Here is a 27,248-nt window from a genome sequence, read left to right on the forward strand (position 1 = left end):
TCTCCTTTCTTCTCCTCTCCTCTCCCCTCCCCTCACCTACTCTCCTCCTCTTCCCTCTTCTCTTCTTCCTCTTCTCTCTCTCCACTCTCTCTCACCACTCATTCTGTACCCCATTCCTACTCCTCATTGCCTAGGGTGGCAGGGCACAGCTTAACCGGGGCCCCGACCTAGCCATGACTGTATGCACCTCACCTCCCAGCCTGGCACTTGCCTGTGGTGGCCCCACATGGGGCAAGGTGCGCTGGAGTAGGAGAAGGGCCACTGTACCGTCTGCCATTGCCTATAGGGGTATGGGCAGGAGGGAATTAAGGATCGTGGCAACAAAAGGAATGTGGAGGGTGGAAAGAGCTTCTCCCCTCTGTGCCCCCCAACATTCCCTGCAGGGCCAAGGCTGGTTGAGCAGCCTCCTTCCCTAGGGTCAGGGCTCTCAGCAGGAGTGGATATGTCCAGCCCCCACTCCCCCACTTTTTTTGCTAAGCCCCATAGACCGGGACCTGAGGGGGGGGCAGCTGCTGCTCCTGCCTTGTTCTCCCGGATGAGTTTTGCAGCTCCCTGGGGCCCTCTGGCCCTACTGCTGGAGCTGCTTTTGGGGTGGAGGTATGTTGGGGGTGATGTGTGGCCCCCAATTTCCCCCCCCCGCCCCCCACCTGGTCTTATACCTCCCATGGGAGGAGCCCCTCCCCCTCCCCCTGGGGGGATGGAGCTGATGTCAGTGTGCGGTGGAGGTCTGTCCTCCCTTCCTGCTGTCACTCTTCCCGAGTCAGGCCCTCATCTAGGGCCGGCAGTGCCTCCAGCCCCAGTCCTCCACCGCCCTGGCTGCTGGAGAAGGACACCATGGTATGGAGGAGCATGAGAACAAGGACATAGAGCCGGATCCTGCTGGGGCTGAGACGGGAGCCCCCGGAGACCGGCAGCAGGGAGGGCTTGTGGCTGATGTGGCCGGGGGGGTCATGGCGGGGGTGGAAATGGTGGTACTGTTGGTGGTAGTGGTGGAAATAGGAGTGGTGGAATTGCTGGTGGTGGGTTTTGGGGGCCTCAGTCTCCTTGAACTTCTTCTTCTCCGACTCACAGGAGACCCACTGCACGTCACAGCACTTGGTTTCCGGCCGCTTTGGCGAAGTATCCAGCAACCCTGCCAATGGATAAGGAAGGTGTGGTGGTGTGCTAAAGGGACAGGTGGCTTTCCTAGAGAGGAGATTTTTCAAAGCTGTGACTGCACTGGTAGCCCTGGCCCAGACTCCTTTCCCCCTGTCCCTTGGCGACTTCCCTTTCTGGATACTTCTCTCCCAGGGATCCCAGACAGTTTCTCGGGCAAGTTGCGGAGAGAGATGGCCCCTGTGCTCTTCGCCCCTGCTCTGCTCGGCCCTGTCCGAAACTGGGGACCTTGCTGCCCACTCTTCAAGGCACCAGGCTTCTTCTAATCTGACTCTCCTGTGTCGTCCTCCCTGCTCCCACGCCCCCAACCTGGTGTCTGCCCTGGGCCCCCAGCCTCCTCCCTCCTCGACATCGACGCTCTGCCTTTACCTGTACAGATAAAGCCAGGAAGCCCTCCGTACACCATTTCCTCGTTGTCGGGGAGTATAAAGGGGCACCGGGTCTGCACTTCCAGACAGTACTGCTTACAGGGCACCCAGCGCTGGCATTCCTGCTGGGTCACGCTGAAGTATTCGGAGCACAGCCAGGCCTTGTAGACAGCCTAAGGGGAGAGGAAAGAGCATCAGCCCAGGTGCCAGCCCCTTCCTTCCTCAAAAGACAGGGATGAAGGAGGGGGTGTATTTGCCCACCCACCCAACACCAGGATCCAGGGGGTGGGGGTGAAGAAGGATGGGGGTCAAAGACCGCTAATCCTCCTCTAAAATCTCCCATCTCATAGCCCCAAGTCCTAAGGCCCCTCACCTGCAGTCCTCCAAGGCTTATGTTTTCTTTTCACTGGTAAAATCACAAAACTACTTCTATGTCAGAGCTGGGAGGGGTTTTACAGATCATCCCATCCAACCCTACTGGTTTCGTTGACCCCAGGAGGTATCCTGACTTGTCTGGAGTCACTTACAATGAGGTAAACTTCAGTTCTGTTCCATTCAGCAAACACTTCTTCAGCTGATGGTGTAAAGTTTCTAAATTGAAGAAAGTGGTGGAAGGAATAATCCCTGCCCTCCCTCATTAGGATGTTACGTAGATCAGATAATAAGACACATGTGAAAATGTTTTTGTAAACTCTGCAGTGCAATACCAACGTGAAGGGTTAGTTTTAAGGAAAACAGGAATCTGCCTTAACCAGGCACCACATGTGTTTTCAAGCTCTACTGAATCCATGCTCTGTCCCATTGGCTTCAGCTACGGTGTGGGGCAGATGGCACGTTTTGTTTACAAACGCTCCTTTGCAGATTCACTTCTCAGTATACTTCCTGTTCCTCATATAGCCCACTCCAACCAGGCACTGGGTCCTCTCTGAGGTTCCCTGCTCTGTACTCTTTGGTTATCATCAAGCCCAGACTTTCTCCACAGTAACTACAGCTGACATTTTGAACTGAATAAATCATTTTTTCTTTTAATTTTAAAGGGGTGTGTGGGTGGCTGGGTCAGTTAAGCATTTGCCTTAGGCTCAGGTCATGATCCAGGGATCCTGGGATCAAGCCCTACAACCGGCTCCCTGCTCAGCAGCTCTCCTCCCTCTGCCTTTCCTTCCTGCTCATGCTCTCTCTCTCTCTCTCTCTCTCAAATAAATAAAATCTTAAAACAAAGTCTTTTAAATCAACTAATTAATTAAATTGAAATACAGTTGACATACAGTGTTACACAGTTTCAGGTGTGCAACATAGTGATTCAACAACTCTATGCTAGAGTCCCCACGAGGGTAGCTACCATCTGCCACCATACAACACGAAAATACCATTGACTTTAATCCCTGTGCTGTGCTTTTTACTCGTGTGACTTATTGTCCCATCACTGGAAGCCTGTATCTCCTAGTTCCCTTCACTCATTTTGCCCATCTCTCCAACCTCTCCCCTTCTGGCGACCTTCAGTTTGTTCCCTGTATTTCTAGGTCTAATTCTGCTTTGTTTCCTTTTCATTTGTTTTGCTTTTTCAGATTCCACATATAAGTGAAAGCATATGTATTTGCCTTTCTCAGCGTGACTTATTTCACTTAACACAATACCCTCTGGGTCCATGTTGTCTCAAATGGCACAATCCCATTCTTTTTATGACTTTTATTTCTATTGTTATATTCTATTACACACGCACACACACACACATAGACACACACACCCCGTATCTTCTTTATCCATTTATCTATCAATAGACACTTGGGTTGCTTCCATATCTTGGGTATTGCAAATAATGCTGCTATAAACATAGGGGTGCATATATTTTTTTGATTTAGTGTTTTTATTTTCTTTGGGTAAATATCCATGAACTGGATCCTTTGTACTGGCAACTGTCTTGTGCATTATAAGATACTGAGTGACATTTTTAAAAAAGCTTTTATTTATTTATTTAACAGAGAGAGACACAGCGAGAGAGTGAACATAAGCAGGGGGAGTGGGAGAGGGAGAAGCAGGCTTCCCACTGAGCAGGGAGCCTGACACAGGACTATATCCCAGGCCCTGGGATCATGACCTGAACCTAAGACAGATGCTTAACGACGGAGCCACCGGGGCACCCCTTGAGTGACATTTCTTGACTCCACCCAGTAGTTGCCAGTCCTACGCCCCTCCCATTTTTGTGACAACCAAAAAATGTCTGGCCATTGTCAAATGTCCCTGGGTCAGGGAGGGGGTCAGAATCATCCCCCACTGGGAACCACTGAGCTAGCTCTTTGCTATTGAAAGTGTGGATGTGGATCAGCAGCCTCAGCATCACCTAGGAGTTTGTGAGAAGCGCAGGATCTCAGGCCCCGCCCCAGACCTGCCACACAGCACATCAACAGGATGCCCAGCCAACTCCTGTATGGGGCTATCCTTGCCCCCTAGCCTCCTCACATCCTCAGGGGCACCTTGTCATCGTTGCTTCTCACAGCAAAGGTACTTAGATTTCCATGGGCCTCAGAATCCCCTGGGGTGCTTATTAAATATATTACCTTCAAGAGGCCTGAGGTGGGCTTAGGAATCTGTATTTCGAGCAAGAGTCCTGGTCATGGTGCTGCCGGAAGCCTTTCCATCACATCAAGAACCACATGGTCAGAGCTTCTTATGCTGACTTTAAACACTTTCAGTAAAATACAAATAACTTCACCGTGAACAGGAACTTTCACAATGCATCCCCACAGAAGCCTTTTCCAAAGCAGGGGGTGGGGATGGGTCGTGGTGGTGGGTGGTAGTGGGTTGTAGTGCAAATCCACCCCCTGAGGAACAGAGTGTTGCTTGGTGCTTTGACAGCTCACCAACATCTCACATTAAACATGCGCTAAATCTTACAATGAAGGTCTTCATTTTTTTTTTTTTTTACTCCAAATCTGCCCTCATTTCCAAGTTTGGACCATTTCAATGAAGTGCCATGGCCAGCTACCCAGGTATTCAAGCCAGAAACCTAGGTGTCAGCCTCTCTTTCTGTGCATCCCTGCATGCAGTCCGTCAGTGAGGCTTGCCAATTCTTACTCCATTTCCACAGCTTTGTGCAGGCCACTACTGTCAACTGTACAAGAGTCTCTCATTTGGCCTCCTTGCCTCTACTCTTCATTTTTTCAATCTGCTGTTCATACAGGAGTAACAGTGATCTTCAAACACAACCAGATCCTATTACTCCCTTGTTTCAAACCCTTCAATGCATGTAGAATATAACCCAAACCTTCTGACCACGGACTTCAAGCCCCTGCATAACTTGGCTTCCATCTGTCTCTCCAAGCTCATTTCCTATCTCTCCCTTCAAATTCATCATGCTACACATGTACACACATAGGTTTTCTTTCTTTTCCTTGAACATACCCTACTTCTTCCTACCACAGGACCTTGGCTCATATTGTTCTTTTGGCTTGGAATGCTCTCCACACCCCGCCCTGGCCTTTCTGCATGGCTAGGTTCTTCTCATCTTTCAGGCCTGTTCACAGGTCAAGTCCTCAGAGATGGTCTTCCTGACCCCTCTAGTTAGAGGATGCCTTCTCATTACTCCCTCTTTTTCTTAAGCGTTTCTTCACCATAAGCACAACTTTGTCCACGTCTTCGTTTGGGTTTTCTCAGTCAGCCTCACTAAAATGCACGATGCATGAGAGCAGACAGGGTTTGTCTTATTGACCATTGTGTACTCTGCACAATATACATAAAACAAGTCTGTTGATTGAATGAACAGGACATGCAAATGAGAACCAATCCCTACCCTAGAAGAAATTCCAGTTTCATAGGTAGATGCATCTAATTTGAATCTATGGCGTGTGATCTATACTGTAGGAGAGGTAAACCATGGGCCATTGAAGGGAAGCAAATAGAAAAGCTGGGGAAGATTTCGGTGAGAAGATAACAGTTAAGCTAGAATTCAGAGTAGGATTTTAGATGGGATGGGTAGAGATGAGGCCAAAGGGCATTCCAGGCTGAGGTGAAGGAAGTGTAGAGGTAAGTAAACTCATGGCATGCTGAAAGAACAGAGAGTTTTGTATGAATGGGGTGGGAAGAGTACCAATCTCCTGTGGGTGGACATTTCAGTAATTTCCAAGTTCTCACTATTATAAACAATGCTTTGGTGACTATCTTCATATATATGTCTCTTGTAATCTTGTGTTAAATTTTGTTTATACAAGCTCTTAAAAGTGAAATTGTTGGGACAAAAGGTATGTACAAAGGGAGGAGAAGGGAATTAAAGGAGAGTATAAGAGATCAAGTGAGGGTAAGAGGCAGGGTAAGAGAGAAGTGAACTGGTAAGAGGGAGCCTAAGGGGTAGAAGAGAGTGAAAGTGGGGTAATAGGGTATGAAGGAGGAGTGTGTAAGAAAGAGAGAGTGAGCAAGAGTAGGGAGTTGGAGAGTAGGAAATGGTGATGATATGGGGGTAGACCTGAAGAGAAAGGGCAGAGTAATAAGAGATGGAGGGTAAAGGAGGTATAGGGATGCAGTGAGGGTGGGAGAAGATGAAGGGTTAGGAAGAGAAGGGGGATAAGAGGGTGGGGACACCAGAGGGTGTAAGAGGGGGTTTGTGAAGAGGAGGGGCAAGAAGTCACAAAGTTGAGGTTAAGAGTGAGCAGGGGAATTAAAGTGGGTGAGGAAGATGGGGATATAAAAAAGTAGGGATGAGAAGATGGATAAGAGAGCAGAAGGAAGGTAGAAGAAATAAAAGCAAGGCAAGAAAGAAAAGAAGATGCCTAAAGCTAAGGATCCCAGTGCCTCAGAGAATCCTCTCCATCTTTTGGAACCCAGAGTGCCAAGGTGAGGCTTTGTCCACAGGCCTTGCCCCAATATCAGCAGCCTGGACCCAGGATCCTCCTCAGTCCTCACTCCAAGTGTGTGGAATCGCTCCCTCTTCCACCAGTTGGGTTCAGAGTTCCCTGTAGGATTCTCCCTGGGCTCTTCCAGTTCAATATTCCTGCTCCTATGAGAGAAGGCCCAGCTGGAGTTAGAGCCCTCCTCCCAGGCAACTGTGATTGGCCTAATAACAGGGGATGATGGCTGGGCACCCACCTGTATGCTGGGAAAGAGAGAGAGAGAGTGGGAGGAAGGGGTTGGCAGTGGCGGGTGGGGGGTTACAGTAGGAGTGAGGCCTTTTTCCTTAATTACAAGACCCTCCCTCAAGCCCCATACCCCCTAGTCTGGGTCACCATGACAATAAGTGGGTGACATATTGCCTGAGGAGGACACCAGGCCTGTGGGTGGTTAGGCAGGAACAGGCAATGAGCTAATGAGGGACATAGAGGAAGAGCAAAAAGGGGCTGAGAGGTAATCCAATTTCTTGGCCTCATAGAGGGCCAGCTGAGGCTACTGCTGGCTCGCCTGCTTCGGAGTTGGCCTAGGGTCCTTCTCAAGTGAAAAGTCTGTCTCTTGGGGCTACCATCTGGGCGGCAAACCTACCTTAGTTTCTGCATCCCTTTTCCCTTATAGAGCCTAAGTAGCTTGCCCCGACTGATCAGTATGAGGACTGAGCCAGAGGGTACCGGCCTATTTGGACAGTCACAGGGGGTGGCCTGAATACTCAACGGTAAGGACAGGGAAGAGCTAGGAGAGCCAGGGTTAAGGAAGCTGTGGGGCCTGCCGGAGGTGGGACATGCAGGGAAAAGGAAGAAATGTTTCGAAACAGGACAATGGTCCATTGGGAGACACTTGGAGATCTCTTGCTCTAGTCTCTCAACTCTGGCTGCATATTAGAACGTCTCAGAGAGTCTTTAAAAAATGCACTCTAGACCAGCAAAGTCAGATTCTTTGTGGGTGGGACCCACACTTACATAGTTTTTCAAAACACCCTCGGTAATTATAATATGCAGAGAACTATCAGATTAGCCCCTCTAGTTGCATTTGATAGATGAGGAAACTGAGGCCCAGAAAAGGGGAAATGACTTGTCTGTAGTCACATAAAATAATGACAGAGGGATAAACTTGAAACCTGGTTTCTTGGCTCTCAGTCCATGGTTCTTCTTACCAGACAATCTTACTGATGACTGAATTCCACACTCAGGGACAAAGGCATGCATCGGGGAGGACAGCTGAGAGCCAGGCTGGCTCTGGCTTTCAGGCTCTTCAAACTCTAGCCTTGGCAGAAAAGCCTTCTGCATCATGTGCTGTCCTCTAAGCTTAACCATCCTGGACCTTCCAGGTAGTGGCAGAGGATGGGTGGGGTTGGAAGACTTGACCCAGCAGTGCCCTCCTTTTCCTACAGAACCCCCTTTCCCACCTCAGTCAGGCCACCACTGGGCTCAATCAAGTTCTGGCTGCTGCAGCCAAGTTGCTATGGGAACTGGGAGGGGAAGGAAGCAGGGAGTAACTAGAGGGAACACCAATTAACCCAAAAAGGAAGCTCAGAAGACTATCCCACCCCTCCTCCCAACTGGGCCACTAAGCCACTCTTGAAATGGGAGCGGGAAAAGATGAGAAACCCTCCTGCGCTCTGTAGCTGCCAGTTTAGAGAGGGCCAGGAGAACTGAGAAAGGCTTACCTTCCTCCTTCCTGGTTTGCAGCCCTGGCCAGGGCATCCTCACTCCTATACTTCTTTGGAAAGAAGTGACTGACTTCTCCTGGCCCCCACAATGCTGTGTGAATCCACGCAGGTGAGTATATACACACACAGTGCCCAAAGCCAAGATTCAGGGCCAGAGGGTTTAGAAAGAGGAGGCCATCCCGGACGTCTTGGTTTAAGAGCTGGAAAACCATCCAGAGAGGAGAGCTTCTGTTTTTGCCAGCCAGAAAGTCAGCAGTTTCCTTCTTGGATTCCAACTTGCTAATGTCCCTAGGGCCTGTTCCCCGCCCCCCCCCCAAATCCTCCCTGCAGACCTTATCTTTATGGCTGCTTGTTTTCTTAATGGACTCCTGGGACCCTTGGCCAGGAGCTACAGCTGCAGAGCCTGTGGAGGCAGAGCAACAATCTGGGCTGGACTGGGGGAATGAAACCCACTGTCCACAGCACACAAGTAACCACCCACCCCCATAATTTACCTAGGAGGAGACTGAGGCCCAGAAAAAGGGATTGGTTTAGCCGAGTTGGAGGCATGCAAGAAATCAGCTACAAAGCCAGGATTAAAATGCATCCTCTGACAACTAACCCCATGCCTCTTTGCACCATATCCATCGGTACACCTAGAATTTAGTGAGGTACCTCCTAGGGCAGGGTCTGAAAGAACCACATGGTCCTATTCCTGATTCTGGGCTTTCAAAGAAGTTGGATCAGGACAGAGTAAGGTCAAAGTCAGTCTCCAAATCAGGGAAAAGAGATCATGGACAATACTCTAAAGATAACTGTAGTTCATTGGGATTGGCAGAGTCAGACTGGGATTAGAGGCATTACAGGGCAAATCCAGGTGGATGATACAGCCTTGCTTAAGTGGCTATAAAAATAACCAACAGCTTTCCTACTTCAGAGAATGAGCAGTCATGGGTTCAAATGCTTTGGCCTGGCCTGGAGGAGATGGCTGGAGAGGTGTGTAAGAATTTAAAGCCAGTGCAGTTCCAGAGGGACCTTGCACCTCCAAACTTCCCAGGCCATCCGCTCAAAGGCCAATGGCTGGGTGGGCCTGGCTTGTTCAGGGGTTAGTCTGCTCAGTGGAAAAGTGGTGTTCCTAATGCAGGGGTAGCTCTTAAGGAGCCTGGCTGATTCATATCAATCAGATGAGCAGTGGAGGCAGGTTCATGATCACTCCGGAATGGAAGGGACTGTGAGAGTCATCACTCCACTTCCCTGTCTGCTCTTGGAATTTCCACTCTAACATCACTACCAAATGCTATTGTCAGAGGGCATTTACTCTCTCCCAGAGCAGCCCGTATCTTTAGACAACTCTAGCAGTTAAAGAAGTTCTCCCTTCTTTCCAGCTGAGATAATGCCTTTCTGTGGCTTTACTCATGGCTCTTACTAGATCTACAGTCAGCTTCCTGTCCCCCTGGATAGCCCTGCAGTTATTTGTAAACTTCCCTGAGTCAGATCTTCCCATTCATTTGTTCATGCAGGGATCACTTTCTGAATATCTGAATATCTGAATAACTTCTGAATATCTGGCACTGCAATGAGGGGATGCATATGATAAAGATGAGTAAGATAAGATTGCTATCTTCAAGAAGAAGGAGAGACAACCATGTGAATCAATCATTATAAGCCACTGTGCTAAATAGTATGTACTTGATACAGTGCGAGCATAGAGGGAGGAGTGATCAACTGTATTTTGAACACTGAAGGTAGGAAAACATTTCCATGAGGAGGAGGCTTGAGTTGGGACTTGGGAAAAAATTGGAAGAAGTTTTCTAGGCAGAATAGGGCAGGAATAAGTGTAATTCGAGCAAAGGAATCAGCAGGTATAAAGGCCTGGTTGTGTGAAATAGTGCTGGGTTCAGACACTATAGGTAGATTAGCTTAGTTAGAGGCTACAAAGCGGGGGTGTAATGGGAGATGCAGTTGCAGAGGAAGGCCTTGCCCATATTATGATATACTCTGGATGCTGAGGAGGAGGTGGGCTTCATCTTATAGACAATTGAAAGCTTTTTATGGGTTTTATTTTATTTTATTTTTAAAAAGATTTTATTTATTTATCTGACAGAGATCACAAGTAGGCAGAGAGGCAGGCAGAGAGAGAGAGAGAAGCAGGCTCCCTGCCTAGTAGAAAGCCCGACATGGGGCTTGATCCCAGGACCCTGAGATCATGGCCTGAGCTGAAGGCAGAGGCTTAGCCCACTGAGCCACCCAGGCACCCCAAGCCTTTTATGGGTTTTAAATAACATCTTTTTAAAAGATCACATGTCCCTTTTGTGGCTAACTTTTCAGGCGATGCCTGAAAGTGTGGATGGTGGAGTATAGGTATCAAGACCACAGGTAGGGTGACAGGAAACTACTTCAATAATCTGAGTGAGAGATGTTGGGGACCTCAACTAAGGCAGTAGCATACAATTACGAAATGGAGAGAATTGGCTTTGAAAAAAAAAAAAAGAAATGGAGAGAAGGCGCGGATGTGAGAAGAAACATCAAGGAGGTAGGATCAACAGGATAACTTATGGAGGCAGAATGAGGGAGAGGGAGGGGTCCAGGATGACTACCAGGTTTCTGGCTTGGGTGGCAGGATGAATAGTAGTTTCATTCATTACAGAAGGAAATCAGGAGGTAGAGTAGATTTGGGAGTGAAAAAGATGAATTGTTTTTTACCATATTGACTTTGAAGTATATGTGGCTCAGCTAGATAGAAATGTCAAGAAGACAGTTGGACATAATGGTCTGAGCTCAGAAGGAAGGTCTGGGCCAGGGACAAATTACCAAGGGATAAGGGGTTAATCATTAGAAACACAGTAGAAGTATACTTTCCCCTACCCTTTGAAGCTGGGCATGACCCTATGACTTACTTGGGCCAATGAAATGTGAATTGAAGTGATGTGGATCACTTTTCAGGAGGAGCTTTAAGAGTTGGCATATGATGTGGCATATTCTCTTCCCTCTGCTGCTGACCGTGGAAGCAGTGTTGAAACAGACCCTCCACTAGGTCTGTGGGGTCTCGGTCTAGGGTCTAGGTCTCCACCTAGTCACCACTGGGTCTCATGGTGACTATCATGAACAGATGCTCCCTGCTGACCTGTTTTGGACATGTTTTGTGAGCAAGAAATAACAGTTTGTTGTGATAAGCTTCAGATAATTAGGAATTGTGTGTTGCTGCAGCATATCCTAGCTCACCCTGACTGATAAAGCAAGAGTGGAAGCCAAGAAGTGGATGACCTTGCCTAGGGAGAGTGAGCACAAAAAGAAAAGGACCAACAGTGGATCCCTGGAAAACACTAACATTTAAGGGAAAGGTGGAGGAAAGGAATCTGATGAAGATGATGAGGGAGTGGCTTAAAAGATTAGAGGAGAACAGAAAAGAGTAGCATTCTATAAATTAGGGGAGGAGAGAGTTTCCAAGAAGAGGGAGTGATCAGCAAATGCGTACTTAGAAACATGGTGGCAGTCTCATCACAGTGAAAATAGTTTCAGTGGGGCATTGGCAGCAGAAACCAGAAACAAATTGGTAGCCAATTTAAAAGCAAATGTAAAGGGGGGCGCCTGGGTGGCTCAGTGGGTTAAAGCCTCTGCCTTCGGCTCGGGTCATGATCCCAGGGTCCTGGGATTGAGCCCCGCATCGGGCTCTTGGCTCAGCGGGGAGCCTGCTTCCCTTCCTCTCTCTGCCTGCCTCTCTGCCTACTTGTGATCTCTGTCTGTCAAATAAATAAATAAAAATCTTTAGAAAAAAAATAAGAGCAAATGTAAAGGAAGGAAAATGGAGATAGCAATGTGTAGACTACTCTTCTAAGGAGCCAAACATTCTCATTTTTTTTTTCAATTATTTCATAAGATGTGGTTTCCAGTTCTCTCTTCTATCCTGGTTGTTCATATTCAGATGAGTTCCTATTTTTCTGTGTCCCTTGCAACAGAACCCAATTCCTAAACATAGTTTATCAACATAGTCAAGTAGAAGTATCAGCCCTCCTGACCTGGAAGCTCTGTCTCTGTTAATGCAGCCTGAGACCACCTTTGCTCTCCTGGGGACTGCCTGGTATTTGTCTGGTAATTCAGTGGAAAGAGATGGAAAGAGAAAAGACCCACCTGGAGAGTGGGATCAAAGTCCCTGCAAGGAGCCCAAGCCTTCTAGTAAGACATCTGTATAAATTAAATTCTGGAAACTGTAGGCTCCCTGAGGACAGGAATTGTATCTTACTTATCTGTACATTGCCCTTAGTGTTTCACAAGGAGCTAGGTATACAGAAAAGGTGCTTGCTAAGTACTTGAAATCTGAGCACTTGAAAATGAAGCCTCCAACAACTAGTTCAGATTGAAGTAAGGTGGAGACCTACAATAAAAAGGTAGAGGTAATGGGTTATGTGATGTTCTGTGTTTGCATGAATTTTACAGCTCTGATGGGGAAATTGGACATGTATTAGCAAAAAGTCATACAGAACTAAGCAAAATGAGGCAAATATTAACTCCAGGAAAACAAGTTGACTAAGGAAGGAAATGTAATCCAGTATTCTACATGACTCAGCTGTGAACAATATTTATAGTCCTAAGAATGTAAAAATGTAATCCTGATAAAATCAGAAATTGTGATATGCCAATATTGGATATATGAAGGGAGGGGAATTATGTGTGCACATACTGTGCTGCTGGTAGTATGAGAGCTAAATTCTCCTCTAATAAAACAAAAGTCAATAGATATTTAAAACAAAAAACTCAAGATACTGTAGTATTGGCATGCCATTTTGAAATGCGGGGGTAAAGAGATTTGGAAATATTTAACTCTGAAGAGTGAGGCTCAGGGTTTGAGCAGAAGGCTTCTGTTTTAAATATAAGCACTGAGATCTATATTTATCGTTTGAAAGACATTAAATTATATATATATATGTGTGTGTGTGTGTGTGTGTGTTGTGTGTGTATATGTGTGTACATATATATGTGTATATATAAAATTCACACACGTACACACGCACTGATATTTAAAACAGACAAGTCAAGAAACAGTAGTATTGGCATACCATTAGAAATGTGGAGATAAATATCAGAAGAAAAAGGAAGGAGAATTTCAAGTGTTTGACTCTGAATAGTGAGTATACATATGTATACTCAATACTTTGATAAAGTGAAAATGAAACAAAAATGCTTCCTTGCATCCATGAACCTTCAAAACAATAAAACAAAAATGTCTGAGACTTAATCTGACCAACCTCACCAGACTCAGCCCTAAAGCCCCAGGCCCCGCACAGCCAGTCCTGGATCTACTCCATCCCCACTGCCTGGGCCATGGGCTTGGGCCAGGTCAGCTTAACAAGCCAACAGAACTTGAGTGGTCCTGTAGCCAAAAAGAGGAAATGATGTGAGAGGACAGGAGCTTTGGGGGCTTCTGTGCCCAACGGCTGTGCAGGCCACCACAGGAATTTTGCCAGCGAGACAGTGACAGCCGTAGCTTCTCTGAGCTGCACACAGACATGTGCAGCATAAAGTCCCACTGCCCCCTCCCAGACACAGCTGTCTGCCACACATTGCTAGCCCTGGGCCCAGGCCCAGAAAGCAATCTCTAGCCTTCCACAGGGATCATTGTGAAACCAGCTCCCTGACCCTGCCTTACCTCTTTCTCCAAATGCAGTACCCTGATAGACAGATGAGAGGCTGGGGAGAACAGAGACCTGATAAAAGAATCTGTCAGCCATGCTTGGTTTCTAGGGATGAGGTGAATCAAGGCTTTGGAGTCCTTCCATCTCTGCCTCTTTCTTCCCCTACCTAAGCATGTCTTTGTGCCCTCACTCACTAGAGTCACACCAGTTGCCTTCTGGCTCCCGATCTCCCACTCCCACACCAGACACTTCACCGCCTGCTCCCAAATTACCTTTCCCTTCTCCTAAGCAGTCCATCCCAGTGTTGTCAATCTCAACTGGGTATTCAACAGTCATTTGGATGAAACACATTTAATTTAAGTGAGAATAATACTGGCTGCCATTTATTAAGTGCTTGCTATATGCCAGGCTCTGTTCTAAGCAACTGACATTTATTAACTCGTTGAATGCTTGTAACCACTTCCCGAGGTGGAGACATATTTATGGATGATGACAGGAAGGACCAGAGAGTTTACGTAACTTGCCCAAGGCCACACAGCCAGTAACAATAATGGTGGTTGCCATTTCGTGAGCATTTTCCATCCCACAGGTACTGCAGTCTTAAGAGATTAGCATGTTGTATGTCCTTTAAGGATCAAAATGACCCTACTTCTTAATTTCGAATGTGAAGAAAGTGAGGTTCCAAGGTCTCAACAACTAGTTTATGGAGAAGACAGATTTCAGAGCCAGATTTACCTGGATTTCAGTGCCCAAGCTCTTACATGCCCTGTTGCCCCTTGGCGGTCTCTCCATTTCACTATTACCATGGAAGGAATTAGCTTGTCACTCAAACAAATCTTTTTGATGGACTTGCAGGTCAAGTTGGGGAGAAATTTCTAGGACTAGATGGGAGAGTGATTTTCTACCATCAGTGTATTCAGCCCATTTCTTATATGAGTAAGATTTTCATTCTAAGGGGATGTGGGGGGAAGAACATTTGGGTTCTAGGGGCTATACATGACCATTTCCACTCTCCATTCAAAGCAATCCCTTCCCACATACCTCTAAACACACACACACACACACACACACACACACGCACACAGAAACACACGCCCTGGGAGATGAAGACGTCGAAAAGAGGCAATTACTGCTTTGCTTCATCCAAACCCACCAGCTTCCTACCCAGAGCTGAAGGTTCGCTATTACTGCTTTAATCTTTGGCAACTGGTGAAGGGAGGGCATCTATCTTCCCATAGAAGGGCTTTCTTTCCTTTGGACACCAGCTCTTCTGTTCCTGGTCCTATCATTTAAGGACTTCTGGAAATGCCTTGCCCTGGAAGACTCCAGGGCAAGAGGCCATTTCTTCAGAAAGGCCTCAGGGCACTCTACCTAATGGCTCCCACCCAGCATGCCCCAGAAATGTCTGTATTGCCAAGCCTTTGCTGGAGTCATATGGAGAGTCAGCTAAAGCTGTGCTCTTATTCTGGAGCTAGCTTTGTTAACTTGGACAAGTCACCTATAAGGAGTGGGGGACTCAGCCACTAAATTGCGGCTAATGAGCAACTGTGGCTAGTAGTATTAGCGGCTTATGAGCAGAGGACTCTCCCTCTTTGGGCCTCAGTGTGGATCCAAGAAGGTGGTCTCTAGGGAGGCAGCCTATGTGATGGGGTCAAACATCTTTAAACTCCGTCCTGTGGTCGAATCCCAGGTCTGCTCTTACCAGTTATGGGGCCTCAAGCAAGTGACTTAAATTCCCTGATCTTCATTTTCCTCACCTGCAAAATGGAAGAGAATAAACGCACCTATCCTTACCTTTCTATAAATTACGTATGTAAAGCAACCAGCACAAAGCTTTACCTATAGTTTAATTGCTCTCGCACAGACTGGGCAGTACCACGGCCTTCTGGCAATCAAATCCCTGGATTTGACCTGGATTCAAATCCCAGCTGCAACTCTTACTAGCTGAATGACCTTGGGTTAGTTATTTAACCTCTCTGAACCTGTCTTCTCCTATGTAAAATGGGAATATGTATTTTTGCACTTCACAAGGCAGACATATGAATTAAGGGTCTGGGATAGTTCTTTTCTTTCCCATTCCTTCCTTTCAGTTCTAAGATTGAAATAACAAATGAGAAAAATAACGGCCACAAATGGCATCAGAAAAAGGATAAAATCATTAATACCTATAAAAGAGTACATAAAAATCAGTAAAAAAAAAAAACCCACAAGACACCAACAGACAATTCACAAAACAGGCAATACAAATGGCCTATAAACAAGAAAAACAAATTTTTGACCTAAGGAATGCAAATTAAAAGCCAAATGCTATGCCATTTTTCAATCCCAAATTAATAAAGCTTTAAAAATAAGATACTCGATGGTGGAAAAGGGTGGTAAATTAGCCTCATGCTTTCTGTGAAGGTATACACTAGAATAATCCTTGTGGAAAGAAATTTGTAAGGAAGAAATTTGTATGTCAAGAGCCTTGAAAAGGTTAATACTCTTTGATTCTGTTAGAGGAGTCCCAAATGTTCATCCTGCGGAATTAATGTTTATGCTCCCATTTGTATGCAAAACAAAGGAAAGAAAAAGTCATTGTGTGTTCAAATGTTTATGTAAGCTCAGAGAGAGGGGCAGAAGGATACACACCAAATTGTTAACATCAGCGACCTCAGGGCAGTGGCACTGGGAGGATTATTAATGTTTTCTTTGTAAACCTCTGTATTGTTAGATTTGGTACCATGAGCATGCATTATTTTGTGATTCGAGAAACTCAGCGAAGTAGAGAAATAAGAAAAATATGATTGAAATAGCATTTATTAAAAAAAGGAATCATAGATCTGATAGAGATGTATGAACAAAGATATTCATCACAGCATTAATTCTAATGGTAGAAGTTGGAAGTAAATATCTCGCAGTAGGGAACGACTTAAATGAATTGCACTGAATTCATGTGATAGGATATTGTACACTCTTCAAGACTGATGTTTTTGAATATTTAATTACATGGAAAGATGCTCAGTATAACTTTAACAATAACTGAAAAAGAGCAGGGTAAAAAAAAAACTATGATTTCAACTATGTAAAAATAGATAGTCATCTCTCTTAGGGTGACTCTTGTCAAAACCTGTAAAATAGTAAGTGTTGGGAAGGATGCAGAGAAATTAAGAACACTTGTGTGTGGCTGATAAGAAAGTAGAATGGTATAGCCGCTGTGGAAAACAGCTCAGTGCTTCCTCCAAAAGTTACATGTGGAATTACCACGTGATCCAGCAAGCCCACATCTAGGTAGGTACCTCAAACAATTGAAAGCAAGGATCTGAACCAACACTTGTATCTCAAAGCCCATAACAACATCATTCATGATAGACGAAGGGTAAAAGGAAAGGAAAGCATATGTCCACACAAAAGCTCATCCATGAATGTCTGTAGCAGCTTTATTCGTAATTGCCCAAAGGCAGAAATCACCCAGGTGTCCATAGAGATGAATGAAGAAACAAAATCCAGACAATAAAATATTATTCAACCATTAAAAAGGAAGGAAGTGCTGATACAGGTCACAACATGGATGAACCCTGAAAACGTGATGTTAAATGAAATAAGCCAGACACAAAAGGACAAATAATGCGTGATTCCACATAGATGAGGTTCCTAGATGAGTCAAATTCATAGAGAGAGAAGGAAGGATAGAGGTTACCAGGGCTCGGGGAGGGATGAATGAATGCAGTTATTGTTTAATGGGTACAGAAATGGATTCATTCTAGAAATGGACGGTGGTGGTGATCATACAACATTGCCCCTGAACTGTACACTGAAAAGTTATTAAAATGGCAAATTTCATTATGTATATTTTACTATAATGAAAAAACTACAAAGATATATCTTTGTAGTTTTTTCATTATAGTAAAATATATATAAATATAGTAATATATATATATATCTATCTTTGTAGTTATATATATATATATATATATATATATGCCTGGGTGGCTCAGTTGGTTAGCATTTAACTCTTGATTTTGGCTCAGGTTGTGGTCTCGGGGTCCTGGGATGGAGCCCCCACATCCGGCTCCGTGCCCGGCAGGGATCCTGCTTGGGATTCTCTCTCTCCCTCTCTCTCCTTCTACCTTTTCCCCATGCTCACTCTCTCTGTTTCTCTCTTTCTGAAATAAATAAAATCTTTAAAAGAATGTATGTCTCTACACATGCCACAAAAAGACATATTAGAAGGAAATACACTATAACATTAAGAGTGTCTCTGGGACCTTTTCCCTGTTATACTTCTATTTTCCAGAATTTCTCAAGGACTTTTTTTTTTTTTTGTAATTGGAAAACAAGGGTGTTCTCCAATTCTGGAGGGCTGACTCGTTTGGAAGTTCTAGTTGAGTCGAACACTAAGCAGACACATTTGTCTTCCACAGATCTGCTAGGTCACCAGGCTATCCGAATAACCAAATAAACTTCTAGGAAATAATGGGAAGGCCCACCACCATGCCATGTCCCTCGGCAAGCAGGCAGGCAGAACTTGGTGAGCTGGCACTTCCTTCTACTCCCAAGAGAAGCCTAGCCATCCCAGGCCAGGGCTCATTGAAACACTGGCATGGGAAGTGGGTGTCCAAAGCTCAGGACAGGTGTCAGCATGCTCTGGGGTGACAAGGTTTCACTGTTTCCATGACCAGTTCTCCCAGCAGGTGTTGGGTGGGGCTCGGGCCTGCAGTAGGCCTACCTAGGAGGACCTCCTCCCCTCTTGTACTGGTTGGTCCTTCCAGCAGATGAGGCCTCCAATAGTACAGTTCCTTCTCTCCAGGCAGGGGGAGCCTGGCTCCTCCCATCTCTTGTGTAGAGCCTGCAGAAAGAGGAGGGACCAAACACCTCCCTTCCTGGTGCCTATCCTCTGTCACTCTCCCAGGACGATACCAGTGACTGTCGCTGGGTCTCAAGGATAAGAGACTGAGGTGCTGAACAAAGAGGATGCTGGTGGGTCCCCACTTTTCACCTCAACCACTCCAGGGGGGCCCATGCTGCCAGGAGGCCTTGTTAGACCTCCTCTGTGGTTAGGGTGGCCTTGCAGTCTAGTTTTTCAGTAGCCAGCTGGGCACTGCTTCTGACAGCTGGAGGAGATCATTAACATTTTCTTTGTACATGTGTGCTCCAGTGAAAGGACAGACCTGATTTTGTATTGCAGTCCTCCCACCTTTTGGCTATGTGGCATGGGTGGGTCATTTGCCCTCACTGAGCCTCAGCCGTCTCCTTTGCAAAGTGGGTATAATGATAGTTGCTACCTGCTGGGATGATTGGATTGAGGTGAGTCTATGGACACAAAGAAAGCCCCTGTCATCTTGTAGGCCTTCAAAAGCTTGCAGTTTTCTTTCCCCCTTTCCCTTTTCCCCCCCTTTCTTCTTTGGCGCCCATCTGCCTAGCCTTCTAGTGCAGAGACCTGTGACCCAAGTTCCAGCTCCCTTCTCCAGGATCCATTTGAGCAAGAGCTTTGGTCCTGGCAGCCCTTTTCACTCTGTAGCAACTCCTTCCCTCCCCGGGGCCAGCTGCAGCTCGCCTGTGCCCTTGCACTCCCCTCTAAGCACCTCCCTGGCTCAAGGTGTCAAAAATTCAAGCTTTTCTGAACCTCCTCCATGCTTAAGGAGAGAAGTCTGATCCGGCATTCCTGGCCACCCACATACACTCTAGTCTAAGTGTCTGTAACCGCAGGAACACAACATACCCATTCCCCTGAGACCTCCCAGGTCAGCATTGGACAATGGTGCTTCTGGCAGCCTGAATTAGTCTAGACCCCTCAGCAGATGCCCCTCTGCTTTCCAGACAAACACCTACAGCTGGAGTCCGCATGTGGCCAAGACTCCAGCTAAGGCGGGGGTGGGGGACAGGTCTGATATCAGGTCTGCACAGCCACAAAGCAAGTAAACAGCCTCAGAGGGCGGGAACACAAAAGAACCACCCAGAGGGAGAAGATTTTCTAGGGCAAACTCCCACCCTTGAGCCTGAGATGTCCTCCTACATACATCCCCACCTACACACGAAAGGGCGGGGGTGCCCCTTCCATGAGGTACCAGAGCGTAGGGAGGAGACTACATGCCCCCATAGGACTTAGAAGCACCCTCTTGGGCTCTTGAGGTGTTCAGAGATCTCTGACCCTCCTTTATTGTAAGCCCCGCCCACTGTCTTCCTTTTCCTCACCCCCATCTTCACTGCCTCCACTGTGTTTAGCAGACTCTTCCAGCCAGACCATGAGACTAGGTGGGAGGCTGCTGGGCTCCCTTCCTCCACCTAACTCCCCCCACCCCCACCTTCAGGAGATACCAGTGTATCCTTCCTGGAGGTTCCCGTTGCTATGGTGACTATAGTAGTCAGGCACCAGCCTGTGGAAAGGATGGGAAGTAGCCATGAAGAAGACTGTGTGTCCATGTGAGTGTCTGTGTCTAAGTGTGTGTACCGGCACACATACACATGTCTACCCTGAGCAGGGAGGGGAAACAGTAGAAAGCAGAAAAGGGGGTGGAGGGAGGGAGGGGAAAGAAGAGGGGACCAGAAGACAGAAGGGGAGGCAGGAGAAGGCATGGGGATAAGGGAGGTGAAGTGTGGATGGGTTGTGAGAGATGCAAAGAGTGAGGGGACATGGAGGTTATCAAGGGCGAGAGGAACAGTGCAGGGTTGGGGGGCTTGGGGAGAGGCCAGAAGAATGGAAAGACATGGGGTGAAGGTTGGGAGGGGTGTGTGGTAGAGGTTGGTGATGAGGGCAGTGGGGTGGGATGGGAGATGGGACGAGGGGCTGGAGGTAACTGTTGGGAGAAGTGGGAGTTGGAGGAGTGTAGAGGTGAGGATCAGCAAGTGAGGTGTGGGGTGTGGTTTGGGAAGGGTCTGGGGGATCTTCTAAGAAGAGATAGGAAATGTTGTGGGGTCACTGGTATGTGGATGGGAGGTGTTGGGCGTGGGCTAAAATTTGGCAAGACTATGGGGGGTAAGGGTGGGTCAGGATGGGGGTGAGGTGGTCTGGAGACGTATGGGCAGCATGAGGTCACTTTCCCCTCCCACATTTAATCCACTGTGTCCTTGGCTGAGCTACACACATTGCCTCTTCTCTGCACCAGTCTCGTCCCAGAAGCCCAATGCTCACATTCCTGGGCAATGAAATTCTGTGGATTTAAAGGCTCCTCCCCAGGGGAGGCTTTGCCATGGTTCCCAGGTGGCCACGTCTTGACTGCCTCCCACTTCCTCCCCACCCCCACCCCTGCCCCAGCCCCAGCATGGCCCAGGGCACCCTCTTTGCCCCTGAGAACCCTGGGTCAGGAATCCAACTGTGGGGCTCAACTCCCGGCCTGTGAGCTTGGGTGGCAATAGGGATCACTGCCAACTTAGAGCATCCGCCCTTTGCCCAGTGACCTGAGCTGCCGGCTCTCAGCATCAGTGTTAGCCCAGGAGTCCTGCTTGGCAGGAAGGCTGTGGTAGGTGGGAGGAGAAAGGAAGGCAGCGAGGCAGAAACAGCTGCCAGCCGGAGTGGAGGAAGAGCAAGGCCCCAACGGGTACGGGCAGAAGGCAAGGCACTGGCTCTGCTGGCAGTCCCCCCTCCTCTGTGTGGAGGTGTCAGCCCCCTCACCGCCCCCTCCCATCCAGTGCCGCTGTTCAGGGAGCAGGCTCTGCTCATGGGCCTAAACCCTGTGCTGAAGCAGTCCTCAGAGGTGACCAGCTCCTCCCATAACCCGGAGTGAGAGTCGTCTCCACAGCATTTCCTCCAAGGGTCTGCCTGAGTCAGACCAAGACATTTGCGGAGAGCAGGAGCTCACTTCCTCCCAGGGCAGTCTGTTCCCTCTTTGGAAGAGAAAAAGCTGCTAACTGAGCCACTTCGATGTGCCAGGCCTAGGTCCTGTGTAGACTTGTCAGTAATAATGACCTCACAGGGCTCATATGATGAATTAGCTCCAGTTTACAGATGAGCAAAGTGAGGCTCAGAGAGTCAAAGGACCTAGCTCAAGGTCACACGGCAAGGGACAGATAAAAGAGCTGGGTCTGACCCCAGGACTTTAGAACTACGAAGTCCCTATGGGGCTCAGCAGGACCTGCTTCTTCTGCACCATGACAACTCTCCTGCGGTTTGAAGTCAGAGACCACACCTTCCTGAGTCGTCTTTTCTCCTGGTGAAACAGCTCCTTCCACTCTGTCCAGGAGAACCTGGGTTCCAGCCTCCTCCCCACCTGTTCAGTATGAGATCCAGAATGAAATGGACATGTGGGTTTGGGTCTGTCTAGAACAGAGTAGAATGATCACATCCTTTCTCGGTATCAACCTTTACTTCTGTGGCCCGATGGCCGGTAAGAGAGCGAACTATCCTTCTCTTGGTCTTTTATCCCTTCTCGGATCAGAACCATGAGAGAAGGCAGTGTTTTGTTTTCGTTTCCACCACTCCCTTAGTCACACTGTCCTAAATTTGGAGCCAGAGAGGGGCAGAGGTGGGGGAAGAGGGGATGGGAACCAGGCAGGGGTGCAGCAGGGCTGAGAGGATGGAGAGCTGTGTGTGTGGGCGGGGGTGGGGAGTGGGGGGGTGAGGTGGCTCTCCGGCAGGGCTGGAAGGGAGGGCCAAGGGGAGGGGGAGGTGAGGGCTTGGGGGTTGTATGCACAGGGAGATAAGGGCTGGGGGTGGCCTGGGGTTGCAGGAGGCCAGGGTGGGGATGGGCATTGGCCAGCCTAACTTAACATCCCCTGCTGTGCGAGAGGAAGTAAGTCTCACATTAAGGAAATGTTGCAGCTGGTACTAAATTGGGAGGTGTCACAGGCAGCAGTGAGGACAGGTATATGATTTGTGGGGCCCCGCATGGCCGAAACAGGGACAGACGCTGCTGAGGGAGATAACAGGGTTTCTGGAGCTGCCCAGGAAAGATCTGACTGAGACACTTAGGACAGGGCCTCAGGGCTGGGGGTCACCTGGGCCTGGAGCAGAGGCTCCAAGCTTGGTTTCCAGAAATAGAGGAAGACTCCTCATCCTGGCCTGGGCTATGGGCTCTCCACCAGGTGGTGGGGGGAAGCTTTGTGGATGAGGTGTCATCTCCAAGGGATCCCCTCTAGGGTAGAGGCTAAACAGGAAAGGGCTTGGAGCCTGGGGGCAGGTATGGGAATGGGCAAAGAGTACTGGGATAGAGGTGGGGTGAAGGGAGAAGGGCTGCAGCTAGGAGCAGAGCAGGGCTTCCTTTCCCCTCTGTGCCCATAATACAGCTGGAATCCAGAGTCCTGTGGGTCTAGGCCTCGGCAGAGGGAGTGGGTGCCAGAGAGGACTGGGAGACACCAGGAGAAAGCAGGCACTGCCCTTCTCCCAGCACAGCTGGCAGCAAAAGAGCAGGCAGAGTTCACTTGAGAGGGAGAGCAAAAGAGTGACAGTGACAGCAACCGTGGCAAGGAGACAAAGCAGAGCAGGGACGGCCCTAGCCATGGGGAACTTGATGGGAGGCTATGGCAAAAGTAGGCCTCTGCTCCTCTGCAAAACACACTGGTTGGAAGCCTGGCACTCCTGCTCTTTGGCTCAGCGGCCTCAGGGCAAACTGCTTGATCCCCCTGCACCTCAGTTTCCTCATCTGTAAAATGGGGATAATGGCACTGGTATTGCCACCCTCCCTGGGCAGTTGTGATCTCGTCAGATCTCTGACAGAGGTTACAACCCTAAGCATAATGTCAACGTCAGGTGTCATATTATTACTGCAAAATGCTATCTATCAGCTATCTCTTCCCACTGAAATCTCACAAAGGACTCGGGATGTGGGCAGAGCCAGGATCATGGGTCCCATGTTACAGATGAGGAAATGGAAGCTTAGGGAAGTGAAGTGATGTGCCCAAGGTCACACCACTAACAAGTGGTAGAGGTGATAAGGCCTCCTGAATCCAAGACATCAGTTTGTCTTTCTCCTCCATCAAAGCGCTTGGTAAAAATAATTAATACAGGGGATGATTATTGAGTGTGGTATTAGACGGAGCCTGCAGCCGACTACAACGGGGGTGGGGGGAACCCATGGGAAAGTTTTGTGGTCTCTCAATCATGCTGGTGGCCGAAGGGAAGGAAAATGATCAGGGCCCGGGGACTGGAGGGAGGGCCACAGAGAGCGAGATCCTTTATACATATGCCGTGGACCACATCCCTCTGTTCTCACTGAGTGTGTATCTGTGACTGACATCAAGGGTGTGTATGTCTGTCTCTATGACAAAATGTGTCCTTCTTCATGTGACAGTTCTTCTGCCTCGCCTGCCTGTGTGACTCTGGCATCAGAGAGAGATAATGTGTGTGTGTGACAGGGTGTCTGCCTCTCTGGCACTGTTTGTGGGTGTGACGACCTCTCTCTATCCCCACATGACTTTGCCTGGGGTGGCGGTGGTGGTGTATAGCAGTGTGTGTTTGTCTATCCGTCTGTACACCTTTAAGAAGTGGAATATCTCATTTGGTAGTGTGAGTGAGGCAGTGAGTCAGCTGAGGCTGAGGGAGGCGGGAGGGAGACTGCTAGGTTACGAGAACAGGAAAAAGGAGAATGAGAAAGTGAAGTCAGGAGCAAGGAGCTACCCCTTTCCTCCCCAACCCCCTGCCCAAATCCTTAAGGAGCTCACCAGGAGCATGGCACCCTGAAGAAGTCCACAGCGGGCACATTAGTTGGAAAGGGGCACTTTCTGCCCCTCCCCAAGGCCTCAGAAGGAGACAAGCTAGGCTAGGAGTCATTGTCTTCCTCTCCAGCTCTCAGCCCTTAGCTCCAGGATGAGTGAGGCTACCACCCCACCTGGTCTCCTCAGCACTTGACCCTTTGACCTTGCGTTTCTCTTTTCTCCCAAAGGCAGGCCACCCGGGCCAAGCTGAGCAAGCAGAGCAGTAGCAACACATCCCAAATGTTTACAGTCGCCATGCACCTATTGTCCAGAATGACCCTGCAGAGGGTCAAGAAGTTCCTCCATACCCAGCTCTGCCCTAGGCAGGCCCATCCTGCAGTGGCCTCCCCACTCCTCTGAATGCCTGTACCCATCAGCCAGACAGCCAGCTTTCCCTCCACTGGTGCCCCAGTGTGCTGGGAAGGCACTGGGAGTTTTGTAATGCAGCAACCCCCAGTGGCCCTCCCACGAGCCACTGCGCCCTGTTCCCCAGCTCTTATTGGGGAAGAGGAGCTGGCAGGTTCCCTCCTTGGGAGAAGACAGGCACCCCTGGTCTCCACCTCAGGTCATATAAGGTCAACAGAGCCAAGTGCCCCACCAACAGGAATGCCTCTCCTCTCACCCACTGGCAGGGGCCAGTGATGAGGGTGAGGGTTAGTCTGCCAAATATTTTTCCTTCCCCACTTCGGCCTTCCCCCTGCACCAGTCACTAGACCCAGGACATTCAATGCTGGCTCCTCGGAAAGGAAGGGGCCCAGCTGGCTGCGGAGGGAAGCTGGGGGTTGCCAGATCCCTCTTTCCACCCCTTTGTCCGTGACCCCTCCCTCCTAGTGCAGGGGCGGGGCACCAGGAAGCCCCAGTCCGAAGGGGCCCAAAACCTGGGGTTGATAGAAGTTGGCCAGGTGGTTTGACCTGAATCTCTGAGGCACCCCTCTCTGGGAAGGGTCCCAAGGTAGCACTCTGCCCTACTGTGAACGGTGGGGGTGATGGGAGGAGGTGAGGTGTATAGAGGGTGGGGGGAAACCTCCTTTTGTCTCTGGATCCCACTGCCACCGCTCCCACCGCCACCGCTCCCACCGCCGAGGGAGGTGCTTTGCCCGCGGACGCCAGTCCCTACCTTACAGCCTTTCGTGCAGGACCGGATTGAGTACTCTTCTGCCTGTAAGTATTTATGCAGCACGAGGTCGAACTCGTCATATTTTTCCTGAGCATGTCGGTCGAGCCGCTGGTACGCCTCGATACAGTTGTTACACACCTCCCAGGCCCCGGAGCCCGGGCTGGCCACCACGGCCAGCAGGTCCCCCAGCAAGGTGTCCAGGCTGCAGTCCAGGCTGTCGGGGCGGTCCATGCCCAGCAGCAAGTCCCAGACCGTGTAGGTGTCGCAAAAGGAGAGAGTGAAGTTCCGAAAGTGGCCTTTGAGCAAGTTTTTTTTGGCGGAGGGGAACTCGGCCGGGGAACGGGAAGGGGAGTCAGGGGGCCGCAGTGGGGGGGCCGGGGTAGTCGGTTCAAAAAGTCTCTGCAAAGATTGCAATTTGGTGCAAGCTGCGTCCAGCCCTGTGGGCTCTGGGACGCCACCGCAGTCCGGCCTGGGACCGGCAGCGGGGGTGGCTTTGGTCAGGTTGCTGTATTGGGGGCCGCAGGTGCCCGGGGACGCGCTGGGCTCGCCGGGCGGCGGTGGCGGCGGAAGGGGCAGCACCGCGCGAGGAGGCATCGGCTGCCGCTCCCGGCCGGTCCCCCAGGGCGGCCGCATGGCGCTGCTCAGCTCCCTGGCCCGAGGCCGGGCCCCCGCGCACAGCCACAGATGGTCAGCGAGCAGCACGGTGAAGAAGAGCAGGGACGCCAGGGACAGTCGCCATCGCTGCGCCCGCTCAGAGTCAGCGCAAGGTTTGTCGCTCGGCCTGGGAGCCCAGCAGCAGCAGCAGCAGCAGCAGATAGTCAGCGCGGCGGCGTCTTTCCCGGGCCACATCCAAGCGCCCCTGAACATATTTCGGGGGGGGTGTCCGGGCTGGAGAGGTCAGGCAGGCGCGAGGCCGGACGGCCGTCACCAGCGGGCGAGCGGGCTGCGCGCCGCTCCGCGCTCCTCAGCGCCGTCCAGGCTCTACCTCGGTGGCTGCATGGTGAGGCAGGCCGGCCGGCCGGCCCCGGGGCACCGCTCAGGCCAGAGTCGCGGGGTGCTCTCCTGCCGTCCCCGCGCTCCTCCCGCGCTCCTCCCGCGCTCCCTCTCTCGCAGCCAGGGCGCCGCCGCCAGGCCCGCTAGGCACTGCCCGGCGTCCCGGCGGGGGGCGGTGCGGGGCACTGGGGCGGTGGCGGCTGCGGCGGCAGCGCCGCACTCCTCATAGTGTCGGGCCCCTCAGCTGCCCTCCGCTCCGCGCCACTCCACTCCGCGCCGGTGGCCGCCCGGCTCGCACTCTGTTCTGGCCGTCTCGGCTCGGCGCAGCTCTGCGCCCCTCAGCGCCGCCGTGCGGGCCCGGCCACCGCGCTCCGCTCGCTCGCCCCGCGCCGCGCCGCTCCCGCCCGCCAGTCAGCCCGCCCGCCTGCTGCCTGCTCCGCGCCGCTCCCTGCTTCGCTCGCGCCCTCCTAGGCCCGCCGGCCGGCCCACTGCCCGGCCCTTCGGGCTTCGCTCGTGCTCTGGCCTTTCGCCCGGGCCGGTCCCGGGCCGGCTCCGCTCCGGCTCCGAGCCTGCTGCTCCCGGAGTTCCGGCTCGGGCGGGCCACCTGGCTCCCGGCAGCGCCACAGGCGCCGGACGGCGACACGGGGCTTCACTTAGTGCGCCTCTCGCTTCCGTCTCCCGTTAGCACCGCTGTGGCGGCCGCCGAGCCGCACGGCCCCGTGGCTCCCGCTGGCCATGCCCCCTCAGTCTGTCGCCATCTTCCGCTGTGCGGAGAACACCTTGAGAGCCCGTGTGCGAGTGTGTTTGGGGGGGAGCGGGGCGGAGAAAGAGGCACTGAGAGGAGGAGGGAGCGG

The 27,248-nt window shown here is 50.1% G+C and overlaps 1 protein-coding gene across 1 annotated transcript; it reads right to left on the bottom strand.

Annotated features, from left to right (window-relative positions):
* NALF2 (NALCN channel auxiliary factor 2) lies at positions 1–27,248 on the bottom strand. Its single transcript, XM_004777878.3, has 3 exons — positions 25,402–27,248; positions 1,525–1,696; positions 1–1,132 (listed from the first exon to the last, which is right to left on the bottom strand). The coding sequence occupies exons 1-3, from the start codon at positions 26,266–26,268 to the stop codon at positions 747–749; spliced, it is 1,425 nt and encodes a 474-aa protein (XP_004777935.1). The 5' UTR covers positions 26,269–27,248; the 3' UTR covers positions 1–746.

Source organism: Mustela putorius, unplaced genomic scaffold, assembly GCF_011764305.1.
Source record: "Mustela putorius furo isolate JIRA1106 unplaced genomic scaffold, ASM1176430v1.1 tig00004053_pilon_pilon_pilon, whole genome shotgun sequence".
NCBI lineage: Eukaryota > Metazoa > Chordata > Mammalia > Carnivora > Mustelidae > Mustela > Mustela putorius.